This window comes from Prosopis cineraria, unplaced genomic scaffold, assembly GCF_029017545.1.
Source record: "Prosopis cineraria cultivar Desert tree isolate PC_DT_omini unplaced genomic scaffold, ASM2901754v1 PC15, whole genome shotgun sequence".
Classification (NCBI taxonomy): Eukaryota; Viridiplantae; Streptophyta; class Magnoliopsida; order Fabales; family Fabaceae; genus Prosopis; species Prosopis cineraria.
Genome location: NW_026555346.1, coordinates 2,013,716 through 2,033,790, shown reverse-complemented (window position 1 = coordinate 2,033,790; position 20,075 = coordinate 2,013,716). Strand labels below are relative to the sequence as shown.

The 20,075-nt window shown below is 35.4% G+C and overlaps 2 protein-coding genes across 4 annotated transcripts; both read right to left on the bottom strand.

Moving 5' to 3' along the window:
- Nucleotides 1-218: 218 nt before the first annotated feature.
- On the bottom strand, nucleotides 219-8,601 carry LOC129294356 (uncharacterized). The gene is made up of 5 exons (XM_054932658.1): nucleotides 7,526-8,601; nucleotides 3,260-4,145; nucleotides 1,517-2,870; nucleotides 1,273-1,353; nucleotides 219-927 (listed from the first exon to the last, which is right to left on the bottom strand). Exons 1-5 carry the CDS (start codon nucleotides 8,067-8,069, stop codon nucleotides 406-408), a joined length of 3,387 nt encoding a protein of 1,128 aa, XP_054788633.1. The 5' UTR covers nucleotides 8,070-8,601; the 3' UTR covers nucleotides 219-405.
- Nucleotides 8,602-11,304: 2,703 nt separating this feature from the next.
- LOC129294779 (uncharacterized) lies at nucleotides 11,305-14,911 on the bottom strand. Of its 3 annotated transcripts, none has more exons than XM_054933265.1 (5): nucleotides 14,469-14,911; nucleotides 14,142-14,217; nucleotides 12,671-13,174; nucleotides 11,823-11,969; nucleotides 11,305-11,708 (listed from the first exon to the last, which is right to left on the bottom strand). In XM_054933265.1, exons 1-5 carry the CDS (start codon nucleotides 14,567-14,569, stop codon nucleotides 11,616-11,618), a joined length of 921 nt encoding a protein of 306 aa, XP_054789240.1. In that variant the 5' UTR covers nucleotides 14,570-14,911; the 3' UTR covers nucleotides 11,305-11,615. The 3 variants fall into 3 exon arrangements, with proteins under 3 accessions (XP_054789240.1, XP_054789241.1, XP_054789242.1); XM_054933266.1 differs by having other exon boundaries at nucleotides 14,151-14,217; XM_054933267.1 differs by lacking the exon at nucleotides 14,142-14,217 and having other exon boundaries at nucleotides 14,469-14,910.
- Nucleotides 14,912-20,075: the final 5,164 nt, after the last annotated feature.

The window sequence follows — 20,075 nt, the reverse complement described above, 5'->3', positions numbered from 1 at the left end:
AAGCATCAACCAAAAGGTTGGCACATTTTCAAAACAAAAACTTATTTTCCCTTCAATTGGAAATCAAATTGACCAACAAGCCCCATCAGCACATTAGATAGAAGGCAGTGCAATTTCACCCATTAACTTACTGCAACCGCATGCTCCTGCAGATATGCATATGAAAATGAAAGCGACGAATGCAAATGCATGGAGATGGAGTATCCAATCAACCCCAATTAAGGGAATATGAATGACATTTCTTTTTTATTTCCTCGCTCAAAATGAAAGCAACAGGAGAGGGAGAGGAAATAAAAACCTGACGGAAAAAGCAATGAAAGATATAGAAATTGTCTCAATGTGTACTTTCAGGAGAATGATGTATCCGGCTTAAAATTAGCGATTCAGACTCATTTGAGCCAGCCATCAAAGCATCACAAGCTTTGGAAGATCCATCCTCAAAATTAAGGGATCACCCAATGTGTCGACATCATCTTTGTGCAGATCAGTGACCAACTGAGATTTATTTTCCACTTCCATGAACTGATTCTCCTTTGATCCCCCTGAACCCACCAGATCAGATGTCTCTTTCTCCTCCTCACCCAAAGCTGCTAAAGGCTCCCCCTCGTTCCCACAATCAGATGGACCAGAAAAGACTAATCCCAAAGATATGGCACAACCATGACCCTGCTGCTTGTCACTGTAGGCTTGATCTAGTTCTTCCAAATGCTCCCCAGCAGAAGGATGCAAAGTTTCCCCTATTTTCAAGTCTGATGTAAACTTCGGCTTAACCCTGGCATCAGAAGTGAAGACAGAAACCTGCATGTTCTCCGAACTGTGAACAGAGGCTGATTCATCACCTCGCACTTGATTGAATGCTGGGATAATATCTACTTCCCCCTTATTTGGCAGTTCCACCCTCTGCTTCTTGTAAAGGTCCATGGCTCTCTGCAAGTTAAAGAACACGTCCACTCATCAAGAATCAGAATTTAAAATCTGTGGAATAGCTATCGGCTATCTGAATCAGTCAAAAGTATCAAGAACACGTCCAGTAATAAAGTTTGAATGTCAGAAAAATAGGTACCAATTTCAACAAAATTTTAACTCTCGTGTATCACACAGGGAAAATATCTAGTTAAAAGGTTAGACAGTGATAACCAATAATTTCTTTTACAGCACTCAGGTAACATTAGAGCAATCATATTATTAAAAGCGCAAGACACGTGTGTATAGCAACTGTAAATGTAAATAATAACACTGCAAACAGAACACTAACCCATCTAGCAGATTTACCTGGAAAATGGACGCGTCAATTGCTGGAAGTGGTGAATGCCTTGACATGGCAGCATATTTCTGTTGCGCTCTTGAACCATTCTGTGTAATAAAGGGAAAGGGATAAACTTAAACATCTCAGACATTTGTTTACTTTCTCACAGCCAAACCTCCCCCAAAAAAAAGAAAAAGAAGAAAAGAACAACCTCAAATCATTCTAAAATTTTGGAGGAAAAAATGAAGCCAAAGCTTTTATCATTTCTACCTTCAGAAACAGATCTGTACGAGACTCTGCATCAATGCTGGCACTCTTATCAATCCTCAGCAGACCCATACACTGGCTGTGCAGCTCTGGAAGCGTAAGTTCTTCTGAAATGTCAAGTTTAGAAAGGTAGAAATGACTGAAAAGTGAAGCAATGTCACTTGTTGCAGTATCAGGCACCTTCTCAATTGTAGACGTGGCCAAGGGCTTCAAAGGTGCTTTAGATGGAGTACTGACACTGGGTGACTTCCTTTCAGGAGCCTTTTCATGAAAACTATCCTGGTTCTGCTCATCCTGAGAAATCTGAGTACCGTGCTCAGCCAATCCACCGTCCACCTCTGCTGGAACCAAACCATCTTTATGAGCCGGAGAAGGCAGGTCTTTCTTTAAATCACCATTCTGCTCTTTCCAGGTCTCAGAACCAGATTCCCAAGACCGACTATTTGTTGGATGCCTGTTCCGGTCCCAATCTGAACCACCATACATGTGAGGATCATCTCTGAAAACACTATTATTGCCATCCCATCCATGTAAATGAGAAGGGCCTGTACCATCCATCATATTTTGCCACCCAAGCGGGCGCAAGTGACCTGGAAACCTGTCTGCATCAGGAAGATGGTAAGGAATACCAGCATGGTTAACATCCATTGGAGGTCTAACACCAAAAAGAGGTTGAGATGGAAATTGTGGCATAATTGCCTGAAAACCTCCATGTGTTGGTCCATGTTGAAAAGGAACAAATCCATTTGGCACAGCAGAAGTCCAATTTGGAACACCCCTCCAAGAATTGCCAGGTCCTCTTCCAAAACCAGGATCACTAATTCTTCTGTATCGAGCATTGGAGCTGTCTCTAACATCATCATCTAAAGAACTCATAAAAGGTCGGTCTAGTCCGACCCTGAAAGTTGGCGGAGGAGGAACCAACGATGCATTTCCCTGACTAGTCCTGCCATAATAAGAATCTGCTTGAGAGGAATCATCCAACAGTGGCCTCTCTAGAGTTAACTCACGGCCCAGTCTATCTTCCGAAGCTGAGAAATCTCGTGCATCAATACTACTTCTCCGTCCACCTTCTTCAATTTCAACACTCCGCCTAACTCCACTTTTATTCACATACCTGCGCTCGATGCTTGTGGAAGATGGAGATCTTTCTACAAGGCCCTTGGGAGAAGCCTTAGAACTGGAGGACCTTTCAGTTGCAAAATCTCCTACAGCACAATCATCCATTTTAATAGATTTTTCTGACTTGTATTTACTAGCACCTCTTTCTGATGTCCCTGGATAACCTTCCCTCAAGCCTTTTGTTCGATGTTCTGTCATTGAGTCTCTCTGCTTTGAATCTTCAGAATTTGCATTCCTGAAAGATGGGGTAAATGCTAATCAATTAAAAATTGTTCACAGTATAATCCTCTTGTATACAAGATTCCTGAGACCCTGACGTCCTCAGAAATTAAGAAACAAAATATAGCAAAGACCATATTTATCTCAATGAATAAACACAACATGATAAGATGCTTTTAACTGTTAACTAACACTACGACACTACAACTGTTTAAATTAAAGGGCACAAGAACACCTTTAAAGCAAAAATGTCATGATGGGCTTAATTTAATTGAGTAGTAACCAAAATCAATCTTCATGATATCACCCACTTAGCATGCTATCAAGGATGGAATGCCACCAAAATGCAATTTTGAATGTTGATTAGCAACATTCCAATCAAAATACCAAAAAATAAAGATTTACCTGTAATCATCATTGCCGGTATAAGTATTTGCTGCTGGAGAAGGCCTCCTTTTGTTGTTGGTTCCACTTGAGTCTGCATGAGCATGACGTGGTTGGGATCTTCCCCTCTCAGCCTCAGAATCAGCTTTACTGCCACTCAAACTTCTTCTCTCTGCATCAGAATAGTGAGGTTTAACACCTCTAGGTTTAGCATCACAATAATCATCACGTTCAACCAAATTTCTTTTCTTTGCTCCACTCTCCTTACTCCTAACACTTCGTTCATCTAAATGCGACCCATCACGATCATGGTGGTTGCGCTCACGATGACGCTCTTTGTCTAGGTCCTCATCATGATCACGATCATTGTCCCAATCCCAATCTCGATCTCTATCATAGTCACGATCCCTATCAAGATCATAATCACGTTCACGGTCTCTTTCACGTTCATGGCGCCGCTCACGATCACGACCAGATTCCAAATCGCGCTCACGTCCCCCATCACGATCGCGGTTATGGTCCCGGTCACGTTCACTCTCCAAAGTTTTAATTCTTTTTTGTCGTGACTCAACATAGTCCTTTTCCTCCTTTCCATGCTTATCATCAGACCTATTGCTAGCATGATCTTTCACAGGGCGCTCATCACGCTGCTTGTCATATCTATGTTTGTTCTCTTTATCTGTCTCTTCCTTGCCCTTCTCTCTATATTTCTCATCCTTTCGCTTATCATCCTTTAGTCTTCCATCCTTGGCAATCTCATCCCTAGAAGACAAACGTCTGCTATAGCTATCCCCAACATCATCTTGATGCTTAATTCCATCACTAGTATCATCCCTCTTCTTCCTCAATCGCTTCTCTGGTTGGCTATCCAGTTCAGGGCTTTGTAACTCATCCAGGGCCCTCAAATCTGCAACAAGACATAAATCAGAGTAAGCTACTGTCTTCCAAGGACGAGCAGAGTTCATCCAATATCTCTAGGTTTACAAGAAATGACATAAAAATACAGAACCAAGCATCATAATATCAAAATAACTTTGTCCAAAGATGTGAACTAATACACAATCCACAAATCACATTAACAAACACCCGGCACACAACTATCTAGGTAGTCAAATGATTCACATGCATGGCCCCCCACCCGGTGGGAAATAAAACCTTCTGTCTAGCATCATTTTCAGTTCCCATGCTTTAGCTTCACTGGTCACAGAAACTTCAATCAGGCATTAATCATGACCACATGTTGCATAATATAGCAATATCTTTCGAAACATGATGCTCATATTAGCTGATATAAGACAAAAGACAAAATATATTCTGACTTTCTCTTTTCCCCTAAAAAACAACACTCACTTCTAAAAAAGAGACTTCCAAAAGTCCAAAAGCTGCACAAGATATTAACCAATGGATGTATGCAACATAAACATCAAAAAGGAAGAAAAAAGTGCTTTTAAACAAAGGAAACAAAAGCCAATCATACACTAAAACAGAACAAGGTCACAAATTAAACAGCTATGCAATCCCACTGAATTTCTAACAGAGGAATTCCTTCACAGAAATCAGGGCAGAGAATTGAACGAATCAAATGCCCATCAATAATGCTTCTAATGAACAAAGACAACATAGTATCCTTTGAGATACAAGCATTCTTCCCCAGCCAAATGGACCAAAGAACCACATAAAAGACACCATAGAGATACCTATAGAATTATACATACAAACACAAACTAGACTTCAACATAAAGAAGCAAGAACTGCTATCCAAAGTACAATAATGGAGAGCTCAATTCAAATAAAAAACACGTACCAAAAACAAATCTGTAATAATATCAGCATATACCAAATGATTCAATTTGACAATGAATAGGTATTTAAGAAAACTAGATGTGGACCTCGAGGCAAATATGGGAGTCTGAAGAATGAGCTACACTGTTCAAGGCTTATGAATCATGCAGTTTTCTATAGATTTTATGTTATTTATTGATATTGATTTTGATATATAGATTGTAAAATCTAACGTTTAAGACACTGATATTAACACTCAAACATACTGTATTGAAACAATATCAAATAAAAATATGTAGGGAGCTGCAACGTTTATAAACCATGATCAAATAAACAGAATTTAGACATTTAAGAAACATGTGGCCAATGATCGATACAAGAAAGTTTTTTAAAAAAAAATTACGTTTTTTATATCAAATGAACTAATGGACCATTAGCAATGGAAATTGACCTTTAAACACTTTAATTGCCAAACCATCCCATGTACAACTAAATCTAAATCATTAATAAACGGTTATCATATTAAATCCAAACAAAGCAGGAAATAAATAAAACTACTGAGCTTAATGCAATAAATAAACTAGTAAAAGAATAGATTAGAAAGTGTACCAATATCACCGTCCCATTGGCTACCATATTATTAAACTTCTGTACATGTAAGAACTGTTTGTTTTTCTCTTATTGATTTTCAGATCAATATTAAATTATGATCAGCTGTACATACTGCCTTTTTCAATTCCCTTCAACACCCGACAATCAAACTAATTTAATGAACCAGAGCATTATTCAACCATCATCTATCTGTTTTACATTTAAAAAATTGATAACTTTATTCAACTACTAGGGATTAGGATGGGAAAAGGGATCATAAAGTTCTCTGGCATTGTGCAGCCTTTTTGTTATGTCTTTGGTTAGAACAGAAGGCATGAGTGTTCAATCAGCAACTTTTTCCGTCACATCCTCTTTGAGAAAGGGTTATATATATATGTCCTCTTAGTGAGGGACTACAAGAGGCTATCTAAGGCAGTATGACTTGGGGATCTTAAAAGGGTATTAGAATTTAGAATGCTGCTTCAAATTAGAGACCAGATTGCGTCTTTGCCTTTATTTAGGAAGGATTCCATGCTCCCTGTTTGTGACTTGTTGTATTGCACTATCTTACATCAGTAAATCTTGTTCCATCTAAAAAAAGAACAAACGACATATCCTTTCTCATTAGTAACCTCAACTAAATTGTTGGACTTCCGGCTCAGTCTTTCCTTCCTAAGAAGGCATCTTGAAATACAAATTAACAAGTAAACAGTAAACAGTAAACACATGGATAAGTCTTCCTGGTCACATTATTGAAAGCAACAAATTTCATATCTACTTCTCAAGAGTCGAAACACAAAAGAATTACTCGTGTCAATGGGCATAAAGAGAGACAACTCAAGTGCCAAAACCAACAATTAAAGAAACAAACGTCGCCCTAAAAAAGAAAAGGTTAGTAAGCTACAGAAAGAGACCAACATTGTGACTCTCCCTTCCAGAAGACATCCCCCATAAATAGGGGGAAACATTAGACACGCACACAAACTAAAGCATTGATCGATCCATGATGAAGAAATGCATTTATCATGACCACTCAATTACCAAGCAAAGCTCAATATAAGAATTTGCCTTCATGACTGATACTTCTTAGGCATGCAGGGTATAGTATTAGATTAAAAAAAAAAAAAGGCCAATGCATATGCGCGCGAGCGCGCAGGAAATATGAATCATTACAATAAAAGGGCCTTCCCAAGAAAGGGCGAGAAGTTTTGAATGAAACTAACAGATTGATGGTATGAAAAAATTGAAACAATCATTCGTGCATTTCCAAAATGTCGGCCATAAAAGACAGACATGTTCATCAAAACTGGCATGTATAGTACAATTAGAGGAAGACTGGTAGAGTCCCATCAGGAAGAAAAAGGTAGGACAAGAGGCGGGGGAAAAGCGATTTGATTTGAGGACACATGCTTAAAATAAAACTGGTATTTATTAGCATCAACTTGCTTCGGCACCATAGAGAGCATTTCTGAATTTAATCCACCAGAGTAAATAATAATGGAAATCAATGTATGGCTCGCTTTGGGGGCAAAAAGAAATGAATATTTCACATACAAAGTAAGATTATGGGAAGATGCAAGAGAAAACTGGTCACAAAAAATTTCATGAAAACTCTAATAAACTTCTCTATAGGCTGGCAGGCAAAATGTAGGCAAAACTGGTGGGTTTCAAACATGTTCCCCAGTGGCTGACTCCTATTCTTGTTTATCAAGAAGAAAGCCCCTGAATATGCAGCGCTAATACTCCAATGGTTTGCAATAGAACAAAAAGCTCACTTTCCGTCGCTGGACGAGGGAATCCTCCTCAGCATAAATGTAAATTTTTCTTCAGTTAAAGACATCTTTTACTAATGTATGAAAGGCGCATAGTTCCGCGCATAGAATAGGCATGCCACAGAACAATCAGTTACCTTACCAGTATTTTCATATACATGCTTGGATATACGCTGTTCTACGTTGTCAACTGATCTCTCGCTTCTAACTTCTTTAAACTTCCTTTCTCTTTCCGTTCCACTTTCTCTACTCTCCTTTCGCCCCGGTTCCCTGTGCTTCCCTTCGCCCTTGCTGCTGCTTTTCTTGACCTCTTCGCCCTCCCCATACACTCCTACACCCTCATCCCTTCTCCTACTTTTCGAATCTCCCGATGTCTTTGACTTCCTGGAGCCTTCACCTCGTTCATCCTCACCACCATTCCACCTATCTCCAACTCCGTCATTGCTACGCTCCTTGCGCCTCTTCGATGAAGCATGCTCGTCTGAATTCTCCCCATTTCCAAACCCATGAGTATCCTTCGAATCCGGCTTCCGCTTCTCCAACGAACTTGAATCCTTCGAAACCTTCGCACTGCTCTCATCCTTACCTTTCCGATCCTTCAAGCCAGAATCTTTGTCCGAATCCGAGTAGTCCCTCGTATCCCTCGAACTGTGTTTGCTCGATTTATGTTTTGAACTCCGCGGCATCACGAAAGCAAGCTCAAAACCCTATTCCGCGAATTCACAGGGCACGGAACGCTGAAATGAGAACAGCAACCCCTAACACTAATACTTAGCAAAACCCAAGCAACAAAGCGCAAAAATCTGAAACCCTAATTTCCGAAGACATCCAGTGCTTGAATCCAAGAGCGGAAGCAACCCTAACAGTGAGCATTCCAGGTTGAGAAATCTTCCCGCCGGGGGGGAGGGTAAGGAACAGTAACGTGAGACTCTATACCGAAGATGAGGAAGCTTTGGAGCAGGCGGGGACCGGGAAACAGGTAGCCGGAAAGTGGATCGGTGGGGGGATAAGATGTTTGCGATATGAGATAGGGATCGAATAAGACCAAAATTACAGGAGAGTCCAGTTGAGAATTTTGGTAACAAGGCCCTTTGGGGATAAAATTGGAAGAGCGTGGGACGTTGAAGAGCGCTAGAGAATCACAGAGGGTGACCGAGGGATTTTTGGGCTTGGTTAGTGAGACTCGGGGATGACTTAGGGATGTTTGGGTGTCGAGAGACCAGATTGTCCTCCATACTTTATGTTTATGGCGGCGGTATCCATTCGGGTGCGCGGCTGCGTTTCAATGATCCTACTGTAAATTAGGTCAAGTTAATACAGCCAATCAAAACTCGACGCGTCATGCAAGGGATTCACAAGATAATCCCCCAGGCAGCCGATCCCCTATCCCCCTCAGGTTGGAGGTGCTCGGCTTTTATTCACTTCAATTAACTTGATATTGTCTCAATTATATCGAGGCAAGTCATATTTTAATTTAAAAATAATGAGGATGGGATAACAAAGAAATTTGAAATAAGATGAGACATAAAATTATTATTAAGATGTCTCATCTCCTTTTATCTCATCCCGAATATTATATATATGTGCGTTAGTTTTATTTTAAAAATATAGATTAAATATATTAATTGTATTGATATAATTTATATTAATATTAATTACATATAATTTCAATACTTACAATTTTTATACGAAACTAAAGTTTTTTTATATTGATAGTTTTAATCACATAGAATTAATAGGGTGATACCTTTTGCTATAATATATTAATTATATTGATATAACGTATTCTTATATCTAACTATTTAATAATTTTTATTTGTATCATATTTCTTATTTTATTTTTAAAAAAGTAACTAGCTTAACATATCAACTGAAGTAGAAGAACAATAATTTGATGTTGTGCTTGGCTTGCCTCTTGTTGCTATTCCTATAACTTAGAGATTACTTGTAATTGCTATAATAATATGTAATTGTGATTAACATAATTCAATAATTCACTTTAAATTGTTATAATTTATACACTTGTATTATTTTAATTTTAAACTTAATAAATTATAATATTTAAAATTTTATAAATATTATCACCTAGATCTTTCTCCAACGTTGCTCCATTTATCGAGACGATAGAATGTTCCAATTTCATCTCGATTTCTAATAGGATGGGACAACTTTTGGGATGTGATGGGATAGAAATTTAGTCCTAGTTTTTTTCTAGAGTGAAAATAAGAAAAGAGTGTCCCAATCTCAATCTCATCTCATAAACATCCCTATCTATACCCATGCATTTGTGTTTTCTACATGTTTCCTTGTTTCTTCTGAGGCCAAAGGGCTTTCTATGAATTTCATTATGCAGGAGTCTCTTCGTTTTTGGTCAAACACTCTGTAGGAATCAAAATAAATGGCTTTTTTTTTTAATCATGCATTGGGACTTTTTTTTTCAGCCTCTCGATGTGGCGAGCAGATAATCTGGTGTGGGTAATGATCAATTTCCTAGTGTGTGGTGCGTCGGTTGATCATTGCACTTAACTTGTTTATAAATTAATCGTTATACAATTGACCTTTGACCTTTTGATTCGAAAGGTTTGTTTTAATGATTGTAAGATGTAGTTGAATGAATGACCAAAAAAAAAAAACTATATCAAAACAATTTAAGCAAGTCTAATTGAAATTGCAGAAGAACATAACATGCTTCCAAGCTTTACTAGTTTACTTAAAAAACGATGAAATGATAGTAAATGAAAATATATTAAAAATTTGCTATATACTATAATCTTGATTTCGCATGAAGTTACATATTGTTAATTTTTCAAGTGTGTGTGTATATATATATTTGCTGAAACAAAAAAATTACTAGTTGTTCCACTGCCCAAAAGAAACAACTCCATTTTCGACTTCCAAACTAAAATATCTTTACATGTTCGCATGCATATAAATCATGGAAGATATCATATAAACTATAAAAAATTAAAATTAGATTAGACTACAGTGAAAAGTTTCACCTAAAAGAACAATATACATGTATATATATATATATATATATATATGCATGAAAATCCTTTTAAATGAAGAGCTTCAATTAAAAGAATGGACATAAATATTATTTTATGTAATGAGAGAGTGTTTATGTAAAATACATTCGTATATTTAAAAAAAAATAAAAAAAAAAAGAAGACATTAATAATTGAATTGGGCTGACACTGAGCCCGACTTGCATAATGAAAACCTTGAAAAAAGTTCGCAGATGATAACAGAGGCCCTAGTCCAATGGAAGTAGGCCCAGGTTTCATCATTAATCAAGCAGGACTTTAAGGGCTTCTTTGATTTATATTCTCATTTTTTTTATTTTTTAAAAACTATTTTATAATACAGTTTTTAAATTTATTTTCAAAACAAAATAAAAGAAAATTTGATTTTATTAATTCAAGAACAATTTTAAAAGTAAAAAATTGATCAATAGTAATAGTTACCAGCAATTAATGGTGGTAACTTGTGAAAATTATTGGTCAAAGTAATTATAATTTTTAATAATCAAATGTTATGCATTTTGAAAGTAAGAAAAATAAAATAAAATAAAATAATTTAAGATGTTTACATTTTTTCCTTTTGAAAACAAAAAATAAGAACAATTTTGAAAATAATTAGATTCAAAAACATTCCTCCAAACAAGTTTTTTATTTTTTATTTTTTGTTTTTAAAGACAAAAAAATTGTTTTTGAAAATGGAAACCAAACATGTCCCAAGTATTCCATAAAAGCCATTACCTGTCAAATGGTGTATCTCAAAGACAGCAGCCATGAAGCCATGAAAATCCACAATAGCTGAGTTCTCAATTATGAAGGGGCGGGGTATAAGCACCCAATAGACAAGACAAAAGGAACATTTCTTTCATAGAAACACTTAAAAAGAGAATTAACACAGCTATTCCACAAATATATGAACACCATACAATATTTTTATTCTTTCTTTTATTCAACAAACCTATGTACATGCCTGGAAGGTCATTTCCGTCTACAGAAAAGGTTATTACAATACACGAGACTTCAACTACACTGCCCCATTGGAGTTCAAGGCAAGTCCTGCTTATTTCATTTTTAGCACTAATTGATCAAAGTTTTAGAATCCCACCAAGTCTACTGCTTCTAGGCCAATGGTACTCTCGAGTTCTTCCATGCATAGCTTGATCGGGAATGATTACTTTTTTCCTACTTTCTTTCAAATGAACCAGTTTCAGGCTAACATTGCCTCCTTGAGTCAAATTCTTCAGTCTTGGCAAATCTTCCACGGATTCTTGGTTGGCTGTCAGCAAGAGCCTTCCTGCAAGCATACTGAAATCAAACCCCAATTGTTATTTCACTTCAGGATCTACCTATATCAGAAATTAAACATTTCGACTGCTTAACTGAAGTACTCTATGCACATGCACTTAAATATCATCTCACCTTGATTTTCCGGCCAAAATTTCTCCTTGTCTTCTTACTCCTGTATCTAGAGAGCTTTTCTCGGCGTTCCTCACTGGTACAGTTACTGATAGGAAAGGGCCTCTCTAAGGTAGATTGGACAACGTGCACATTACCACTACCAAGAGCCTGTCAAACATAGACATAGAGCATCAACAATCCGGTCCCACTTCAAGGAAATGGCAGAAAATCTATAGATTTGAGAGTCCACAATAAGACTTAATGATCAAGTCAATTAATGGCTCATGCTATGACTACATCACAAGACTTCGATGTGTTTGTCCACCTATGTGAAAACAGGAACCATCCACTCTCTTGAAAGAATTTCCTGTGTTTGGGAAGCACCCTGTAATTTCTGATCACTTAAGACAGGTTTTGAGGTTGCAAGGCATTGGATACTAACAGATATTGACACAAGGAAAGAAATTACTGGAGTATATGGTGTGTCACTAAGGGGGGAAAAGACTTAAACCAGAACAATTTTTCAGCGGATCAGGTGAAGATTTTCCTCCTTAGTGAGTTCAGTAGGTCCCAAAATCTTTCTCCATTGAGCAAGAGAAAGATATGGCTATTATTCCTTCGCAATATAGTTATTATTATTCATTAAATCGTTAATTATCACCTCTCAAAACTGAAAACTTATTTTATCACGCTAACCATGTTAGGGAAAAAAGCAGAGCTCTAAAAACATCAAACTTCAATCTCAAGACAGTGTAGCAGTCCGAGCTCCAGGTTAGTTGTCTTTTCTGCATGTTCTGAACAGAAAAATTCCCCTTAACTATTGTTCTAAAAGTTTAAGATACAAAATGTATGAATCAGCTAAGTCTGACCTTTATATCTCCTTCACTAAATGCCCTCCGCATGCCATAATCTACACTGAAATTAATTCCTGGGAAATCAATAAAAGCAGGCTTCATTGCAGTTCCTTGCATCCAGTCCATTGAGCTCAAACATTCTGAACTCACACTTTTTGGCAATGGCAAGCCAGGAAATGGCTGGCTTTCTTGAACTTGGTTCTCTTCTGTATTCAGAGCAGGAACCTTGATTTCCAGAATCTCTGACAGTGGTGACTCAATTGCTTCCTTTTCTAACATATCTTTTTTGCATTCATAGAAAACCTCGCTCAGGAGCTGATCATGTTGAAGAGAGTCCGTGGGTTTTAGTCCCTGCGAGGTGACAACATCTTCCCCACAAGATATCATCGAAATGGCTGCGCTCATAGGATCCAAGTCTATGACTGTTTCTTCAATTACAGGTTCAGGAGCTTTGAATAGGTCTCCTTCTGCTGCCAAATCCAAATACTCCGACATGGCAGAAGACTGAGCTAGGTCACTCTGCATGAAACAAAAATAGAAGTGAATTCTATGCACTGAGGTGTAGAAAATCTAAACAGATGACATTAATTTAATTATAAGAAGTAAGAACACATCAAAGACGTAATAATAATAGAGTGAAGGTAAGTCCAAAAAAAAAAAAGCAAACAGAAAGAATAGTAAAATGAGAAAAGCCGAAGAAGTCATGGACTTCCGAGCTCTTTATTCAGTACGAAATCAATGCTGTATACAATAGCCAGGAAGAAAGACGGCACTGCATATTAGAAACTTTGTGCAAAGATGAAAAGGGCCGATACATATTTAGCTGAATCTTCGCACGGAAATAACGGGCTAATCCACAAAATGGATTAGTGGATGATTGCAAATTTAGAGGTCATGCTTCAATAGAAAAAATAGTATGAAATGCATTCTATTCGAAATGGCTTTAAGTTCAACTCAGGGGAAGAGCATGGATTCAAATTTCTTTATGAATAGTCAAAAGATGCAATTTTGTTTACGTGAATGGTCACTCATCGAGAGAAAGTGAATGTCTTTATCAAAATTTCTTAAACCGAGTAGTGTCTTCCCCGACTACAAAGGCACCATAGCCCTCGCCTCAAAAACGTGCTTTCACTTTAATGACCAAAACACAAAGCCACGTAGAAACAACCAACTTTAATTATGGGCATAAATATAGGTGATAATGTATTGTTTCCTCATTTCTACTACCATATGTGGTGCCCGACAAAACCCAGAAGAAATGATTAAGTTGAGCATTAACCACCCCCTTCCCTCTAACCTGTTTTCCTTAGTATAAAGAAAAAGTGAATATAAGTTGTTTTTTTCCTGTTTTTTCCTCTTTAATCTCCCTTAGTGCGGCACGAAGAAAAGACGAACCCACTTAGATTTCACACCAGAAATTAACAAAGAAATGGAAGAAAGACCATTAAACACGGCACTATCACAACGAAAATTCTTTTCCGCTTACACTCCATACATCTTTCCTTTTCTCATGCTTTTCCAGATCCAGCACATAAAGCCAACTCCAGCTGTTTCCACTTGCGCTATGAGAAAACATTAAGAAGGAGGGGTGAAAAAAATGAATGAATAAAGAGAGACTGCATGCGAAGTCAATTCCAGAATTCAATCCATTCATCATTCACCTCATCGACATCGTCAATCGGTCAGAAACTATAGATTACACATGATATAAACAAAGGGCCGGGCAGTTAAGCAGACTTAAACACAGACTTGAAGGGGTCAGAGAAAACGCAGTTTAGTACTAAATAAAACAGAGGACGAAAAGGGAAGGTACCATTGAAGCATTGGGCTTATGGGTTTTACAGTACTCATCGAGTTGTTGAAGCTCTTGAGATAAGTTCTGGAAATACGGGAACAAAAGACCAGTGTCCGCATAATTTCTCCGAGGAAGAGACAGTCTCGGGAAACAGAAAACTCGAATGAGATTGAGGACTGAGGAGGCGGCGAGGGAGTGATAAGCTCACGAGAAGGGCAGGTGAAGAGAGAATAGAAGCAAGCTAGCACACGAGCGCTGAAAATATAGAGAAGCAAAATGCTGAAAAGAAAAGGCGAGGGTTAGAGAGAGATTGTGAAGCAGCGAGCGTTTGTCTGTTTCCTGGTTTGGTTGATTATGAGCTTGGATGATTTAGGTGGCCGGGGGGAATTTATAATAAAAAAGAATATAAACAAGTCGGGAGCGAATAGGAGTGCAGATTATATAGAAGTGGCGATACATGGGTACAGTTTTAGGAATGGACTTGCCGAAAAAGAAAAGAAATACAATTACTTTGGAGAAGATGATGCAAGGATGCTAATGAATAAGGACAAAGAGAGAAAATAACAAGGTGGTATTATAAATGTAACGCAGTGTCCCCCCCAACTCTCTTGTCACAGTCTTTCAGAGGGGAACTTTTTCAATCGACAGTGAAGTATTTTTTTGTATTATTATATTTGCAAATTGAAGCGAAGATGAATTGCACCCAGCCAATATCTGTGGACGTGATGGTGGGCTCGACAGTGGTCATCACTCATTCATTGGTATGCACTACTGAGCCCTTGTCAATTCCCACGCGCATTCCTGGCGCTTCCTTTCCCTTAATATTCCCCTTCCAATCCAAGTGCACTCTTTCTTGCTATATAGCGCATGACAAGCAAACAGCCTTTGTTTATTACTTCCTCCCATCCATTTTATTAATCATCTTTTTTAAGATAAAAAATAGTTCAGTTTATAAATCATTAAATTAATAATTATATTTTATTTTAAATGAAATATTTAAACTCTTTTTAAAAAACAAAAAATAAAAAATAATATTATATAGTTTATTTATTTTTTAAGGGTTTTGTTTGTAATTTTATTAAATTTTATTATTTATATTTTTATTATATTAATATTAATAAAATTAATAAAAATAATTTATAAATAAAATCAAGGAGTAACAAGGAAAGATTCCGTTGATGTTTCTCGACTCTCATGTCTTTCCACTTCCTTGCTCTTGCCTCTTAAACATATTCTGAAATATGGTACCCTGTAGGTACTCGTGCCTTGCCAAATAAAAATATGACTTTATACGGGGAATAGTACTGTTTACTGGATATCCAGGTCATGCCATGACCAATGGTGGAGGCGGGACCGGAGGTCAGGATCTCCCTGGCCTTTTACTTTCTTTTTTTTTTTGGTTTTTTTTAAATATAATGTAGATGTGGAGGTTATGTATATTTTTTATTTCATTAAAATATCATGTATAATATTTAGCTCATCAATTATAAGCAACTCTTACCGTTGCAAATGAAGAAGTAGTTTGATGTATACTCATTTTTTAAAAAACTTGAATATAATTATTAATGTTATGTATTCTTCTTGTAAGCATAATAATAAATTACAAGGTATTGAATTTTTTTTAATGTCATGTACTCCTTTTACTTAAAGATATAAGATATTTTTTAAAAAATTAAATTTTTAAAAATATAATACATTTTTAATTTTTCGAGATATAATCATTGCTTTTTTTTCAAAAGCACTCATATTAATAATAACTTTATATTTATTGTATGGTATTTAATAAGGATAAATATAAAAAGATAAAATTTATTTGAAAATAGGTGTTGAGGGTGAGATTTAATTTAAAAAGGGAGAAAATAATTGTTAATGTTATGCATTCTTCTTGTTTCACGCTGTGTTCAGGACATGGTATGTTATTGAATTGGCTCGTCTACATCCACGGTCTACAAAAACACTTTAGGCTAATTTGTTTAAAATTAAAAAATAAATATTTTTTAAGTAAATTAAATATTTTATAAAAATAAATTTATTTTGTATAGATTTTATAAAAAATAAGTATTATTTTATATTTAGTTATGATTATTAGTTAGTTATTTTTAAATTTTATGATACTTGTTTTTTATTTTACAAAAATAATTTATTATTATATTATTTTAAAATTTTATAATATTTCTCTACTGAAATATAAAGCAAAATAAAATCAATGTCCGCACTGATTCTATGGATGCATTATCGCTTATCAACAGAAGATACCATGGAAGCCACCTATTATCAGGCATCATCAAGAAGATAAAAGATCTCACAATGAGAGATTGAATTGTTACCTTTGATCACGTCTATAAAGAGTAAATAAATGTGCTGACTTATTAGCTCATTAGTCAATGCATGACATTTTCAACATTATAATTTTGATTTTTTTTTCAATAAACTATAATAACCTCATGGCTTTAGATATAACTAAATCATAGTCCTTTTGCATGGCTTTACCATGGCCTTATATTCAAAAAATAACAATATATATTTTTGTATACCCGCCGCTTTAAAACACACTCCTTGGCATTAGATTATTTTTAAAAGTTATTTAAAGTGTTTTTCTAGAATAATCATAAATTTATTTTTTTTCATATTTTAATTATGTACAAAAGTTTAAACAAATATTATAAAAACTCACAAAATATATTAAAAAAAAACAACTGATTTTTCATGAAATAAGCTAAGACAAATAGGCTTTTAACGTGTAATTTCGAATGAATCAAATTAATTAATATAGGTTGATTAATTAACGAACATTAATTAATTCATTGGAAAAATATTTGACCGAAATGTTTAGACTGGCTTGGTTGTTGGAAGCATGAGGGCACTATTAAAAGTATTTCTTGATAATTAAATGAACTATCTATGTCTCGCTGGCGAGTAAGATAACAAAATTATTTATTGTCGTGTTTTTAAAATAAAAATATTGCCTTTAACCTCGGGAGGAAATATGCAAATATAATGGCGGTGGCTTTGTTCTGTAAACAGTGAGCATTTTAGGGGGAAAATTTCATATTATAATATTTTTTTCACGTCAGACCATGCAAGGAATTATAAAAAGAGTGTTAAAAAAAAAAACATCAAACAATGAGGAACTTGTATAAATTGCTAGGGAATTTAGAAGTGCATCGATCTTTTTTGGTTTTTAGCCAAAGCCAAAGAAGCAACAACGCGACGCTTTAGCCTTCAAGTGGTAACGAGGGGGGAAAAACACTCAAAGTCAAATTTATATAAGCCGGTATAAAGAGAGTTTGTCCCAATATATTTTAAAAAAATTAATTATTTAATTTTTTATTTTTTAATTCATTTATAACTCAATTTCTCAATTATAATTTACTGCAATTTAATTTTTTAACTATAACTCGCTGTAATTCAATTCCTCAACTTTTGATTCACCTATAATTTGATTCTCATTTTTTTATTTTTTAAAAAATTTCTTATCAAATAATAAGGATAAAAAATGCTCATATATTATTTTAAAATATCCCTTTTTTGCTCATTGATACGAGATATAGGCTAACATAAAAAAAATAACAAAAGTTCAAAGATTAATTTGTAAATGATTTAAAAATTTAAGGATTGAGTTATAATTAAAAAATTGAGTCACAAAAAATCATAATTAAAAGATTGAGTTATAAATAATTTAAAAATTAAATGATTAAAAAATCAGTTTTTTTATATATTTTTTAAGTGTCTTGAGCCCAAAATCAATGACAATGCCGAGTTCCAATCAGAAGCAATGAGTAATGGATTTGATTTTCTTCCGTGCAGCATTCACGACGTTATTTATTTATTTATTAAAAGAAAAAAAATAAGAAAGAAACACTTGACCGCAGGAATGTTCAATAATGAGCTGATTTGTCATTATTTGGGGTTCCTTGCGGCTTGCGCCCTGTGCTCAACTTCTCGAAATTTCGACACCCCGCTCTTAACTTGCTTAGTTTACTATATATTGCCGCCCCAGCTGCGTGCGTGGCATGCTATGTGTGTACAGCGAAGGACCCCCCCGCTAGCGGCAGAGCTAAGAATACGAGCCGTATTGTTTGGGAGAAATATAATTTCAGTTAAATCCAATTCATTTTTATATAACTCAATTTTTAAGAATTAACAAATTAAATGAATTAACTTGTCAATCTATTTTTAAAAAAATACACTTAAAAAATGAGTTTTAATATGATATTTTTCATAATTTATTTCAAATACATACAAATATTAATTCATAATATTTATATAAAATATATCAATTAAACCAGTTAAGTAAGTTATATTTTATATAGTTTACACTCCTTTTTGGTGATAAAATTTCTTTTTTTTTTTTTTTAAAATAATATAAGTTAAATGAATCAACACTACCGTATTAGAATTAACTCGCATGATTTATGAGTTATATTATTCAGGTCAGGAAAAATTTATTTTTATTTAAGTCACTTTTTCCCTTGACCCCCTTGCAATTGGCTAATTAGGTCAACTCATATAATTCAACTTATATTTTCAGCTTTAACTCCTCCTCGTTAGCTTTGATTTTTTTATTGCCATGATGATATTTAGGTGATTTCAATGAAATTTATTATAATGAGGACCCATCAATTTTGTATCTGAAATATTTTAATGTTGAACTTTACAACAATGCATGAAATAATTTCTGATACAAAATACCTTTCCACAATAATTTTTGTCAAGAGGGGCTTAAATGTCGTTCTTTCTTTTTGGTTCCCAGATTTGTCCCTTTGCTTCTGCATGCATCCATCTACACACACACGTGGTCATTTTTTTCTCCCTTGTTTGTTATTCCACTTGGCACTCAAACGCGTCGCCATTCATGATGCATTGTTGGCACATGACACTGGCGAGGAAAATAACACAAGCAGGACTTTTTCAGCGGGGAAACCTTTTACCATTTTTTTTTTAAGGAAACCTGGTAAAAAAGAAGAAGAAGAAGAAGAAAAACGTCTTTTTAGTTTCCTTCTGGGTGATTGCAGCAAACAAGTGATTACAATAATCATCTGGAAGTTTATTAATTAGTACCGGACAAAGTAATATATTTGGAAGCTCGGTCATCTTTCTAATTAAAATAGCGTGGTTTAACATATAAGCAGAGTCCAGTAATGATGATGGCTGAAAGCCTGCCGACGACTGCATTAAATCACACCGGGGGCAGTTACAAAAGACGTAGTCCTTTTCAGATGTGTGATAAGATAAGACGTGCTTGTGCTCTCAAAAAGAGGTTACACTCGTTGCTTTGCAGCTGTTTTTTTTTTTTAATTACAAATATGTTTTGAGATGTATTCCTGCCTAGTTCTTTTGTTAGAGATTATATTATATTGTAATTGCTGTCTTGAATCAGAACCTTATTGTTGTTACATATCAAAAAGAAAAATGCGCCACTGTTGGTGTAACAATCGTGATATAGGCCGCGGACGTTAGATTGAAATCAAACGATGCATCATCCAAGTTAATTAGCCTGCAACTGGATTCGGTATTGTTAATTTTTATTGTAATCGAATTCTCCGCGTTTTAGAAATTAAAATGAAATACAATAAAAGAAAGGAAAATGATAGAGTAGTGGATTCACTATGATTAGCTGTAGAA

Excerpts from the sequence above, each read along its gene's own strand:
- LOC129294356 (XM_054932658.1), bottom strand. The coding sequence starts at position 8,069 with ATGCCGCGGAGTTCAAAACATAAATCGAGCAAACACAGTTCGAGGGAT. Across the intron at positions 1,354-1,516 it reads GTACAGATCTGTTTCTGAAG|AATGGTTCAAGAGCGCAACA; the intron begins GTAGAAATGATA and ends TTTATTACACAG. Across the intron at positions 928-1,272 it reads TTGACGCGTCCATTTTCCAG|AGAGCCATGGACCTTTACAA; the intron begins GTAAATCTGCTA and ends TTTAACTTGCAG.
- LOC129294779 (XM_054933265.1), bottom strand. The coding sequence starts at position 14,569 with ATGCGGACACTGGTCTTTTGTTCCCGTATTTCCAGAACTTATCTCAAG. Across the intron at positions 14,218-14,468 it reads ATAAGCCCAATGCTTCAATG|CGCAAGTGGAAACAGCTGGA; the intron begins GTACCTTCCCTT and ends GTTTTCTCATAG. Across the intron at positions 13,175-14,141 it reads AAAGGAAAGATGTATGGAGT|AGTGACCTAGCTCAGTCTTC; the intron begins GTAAGCGGAAAA and ends TGTTTCATGCAG.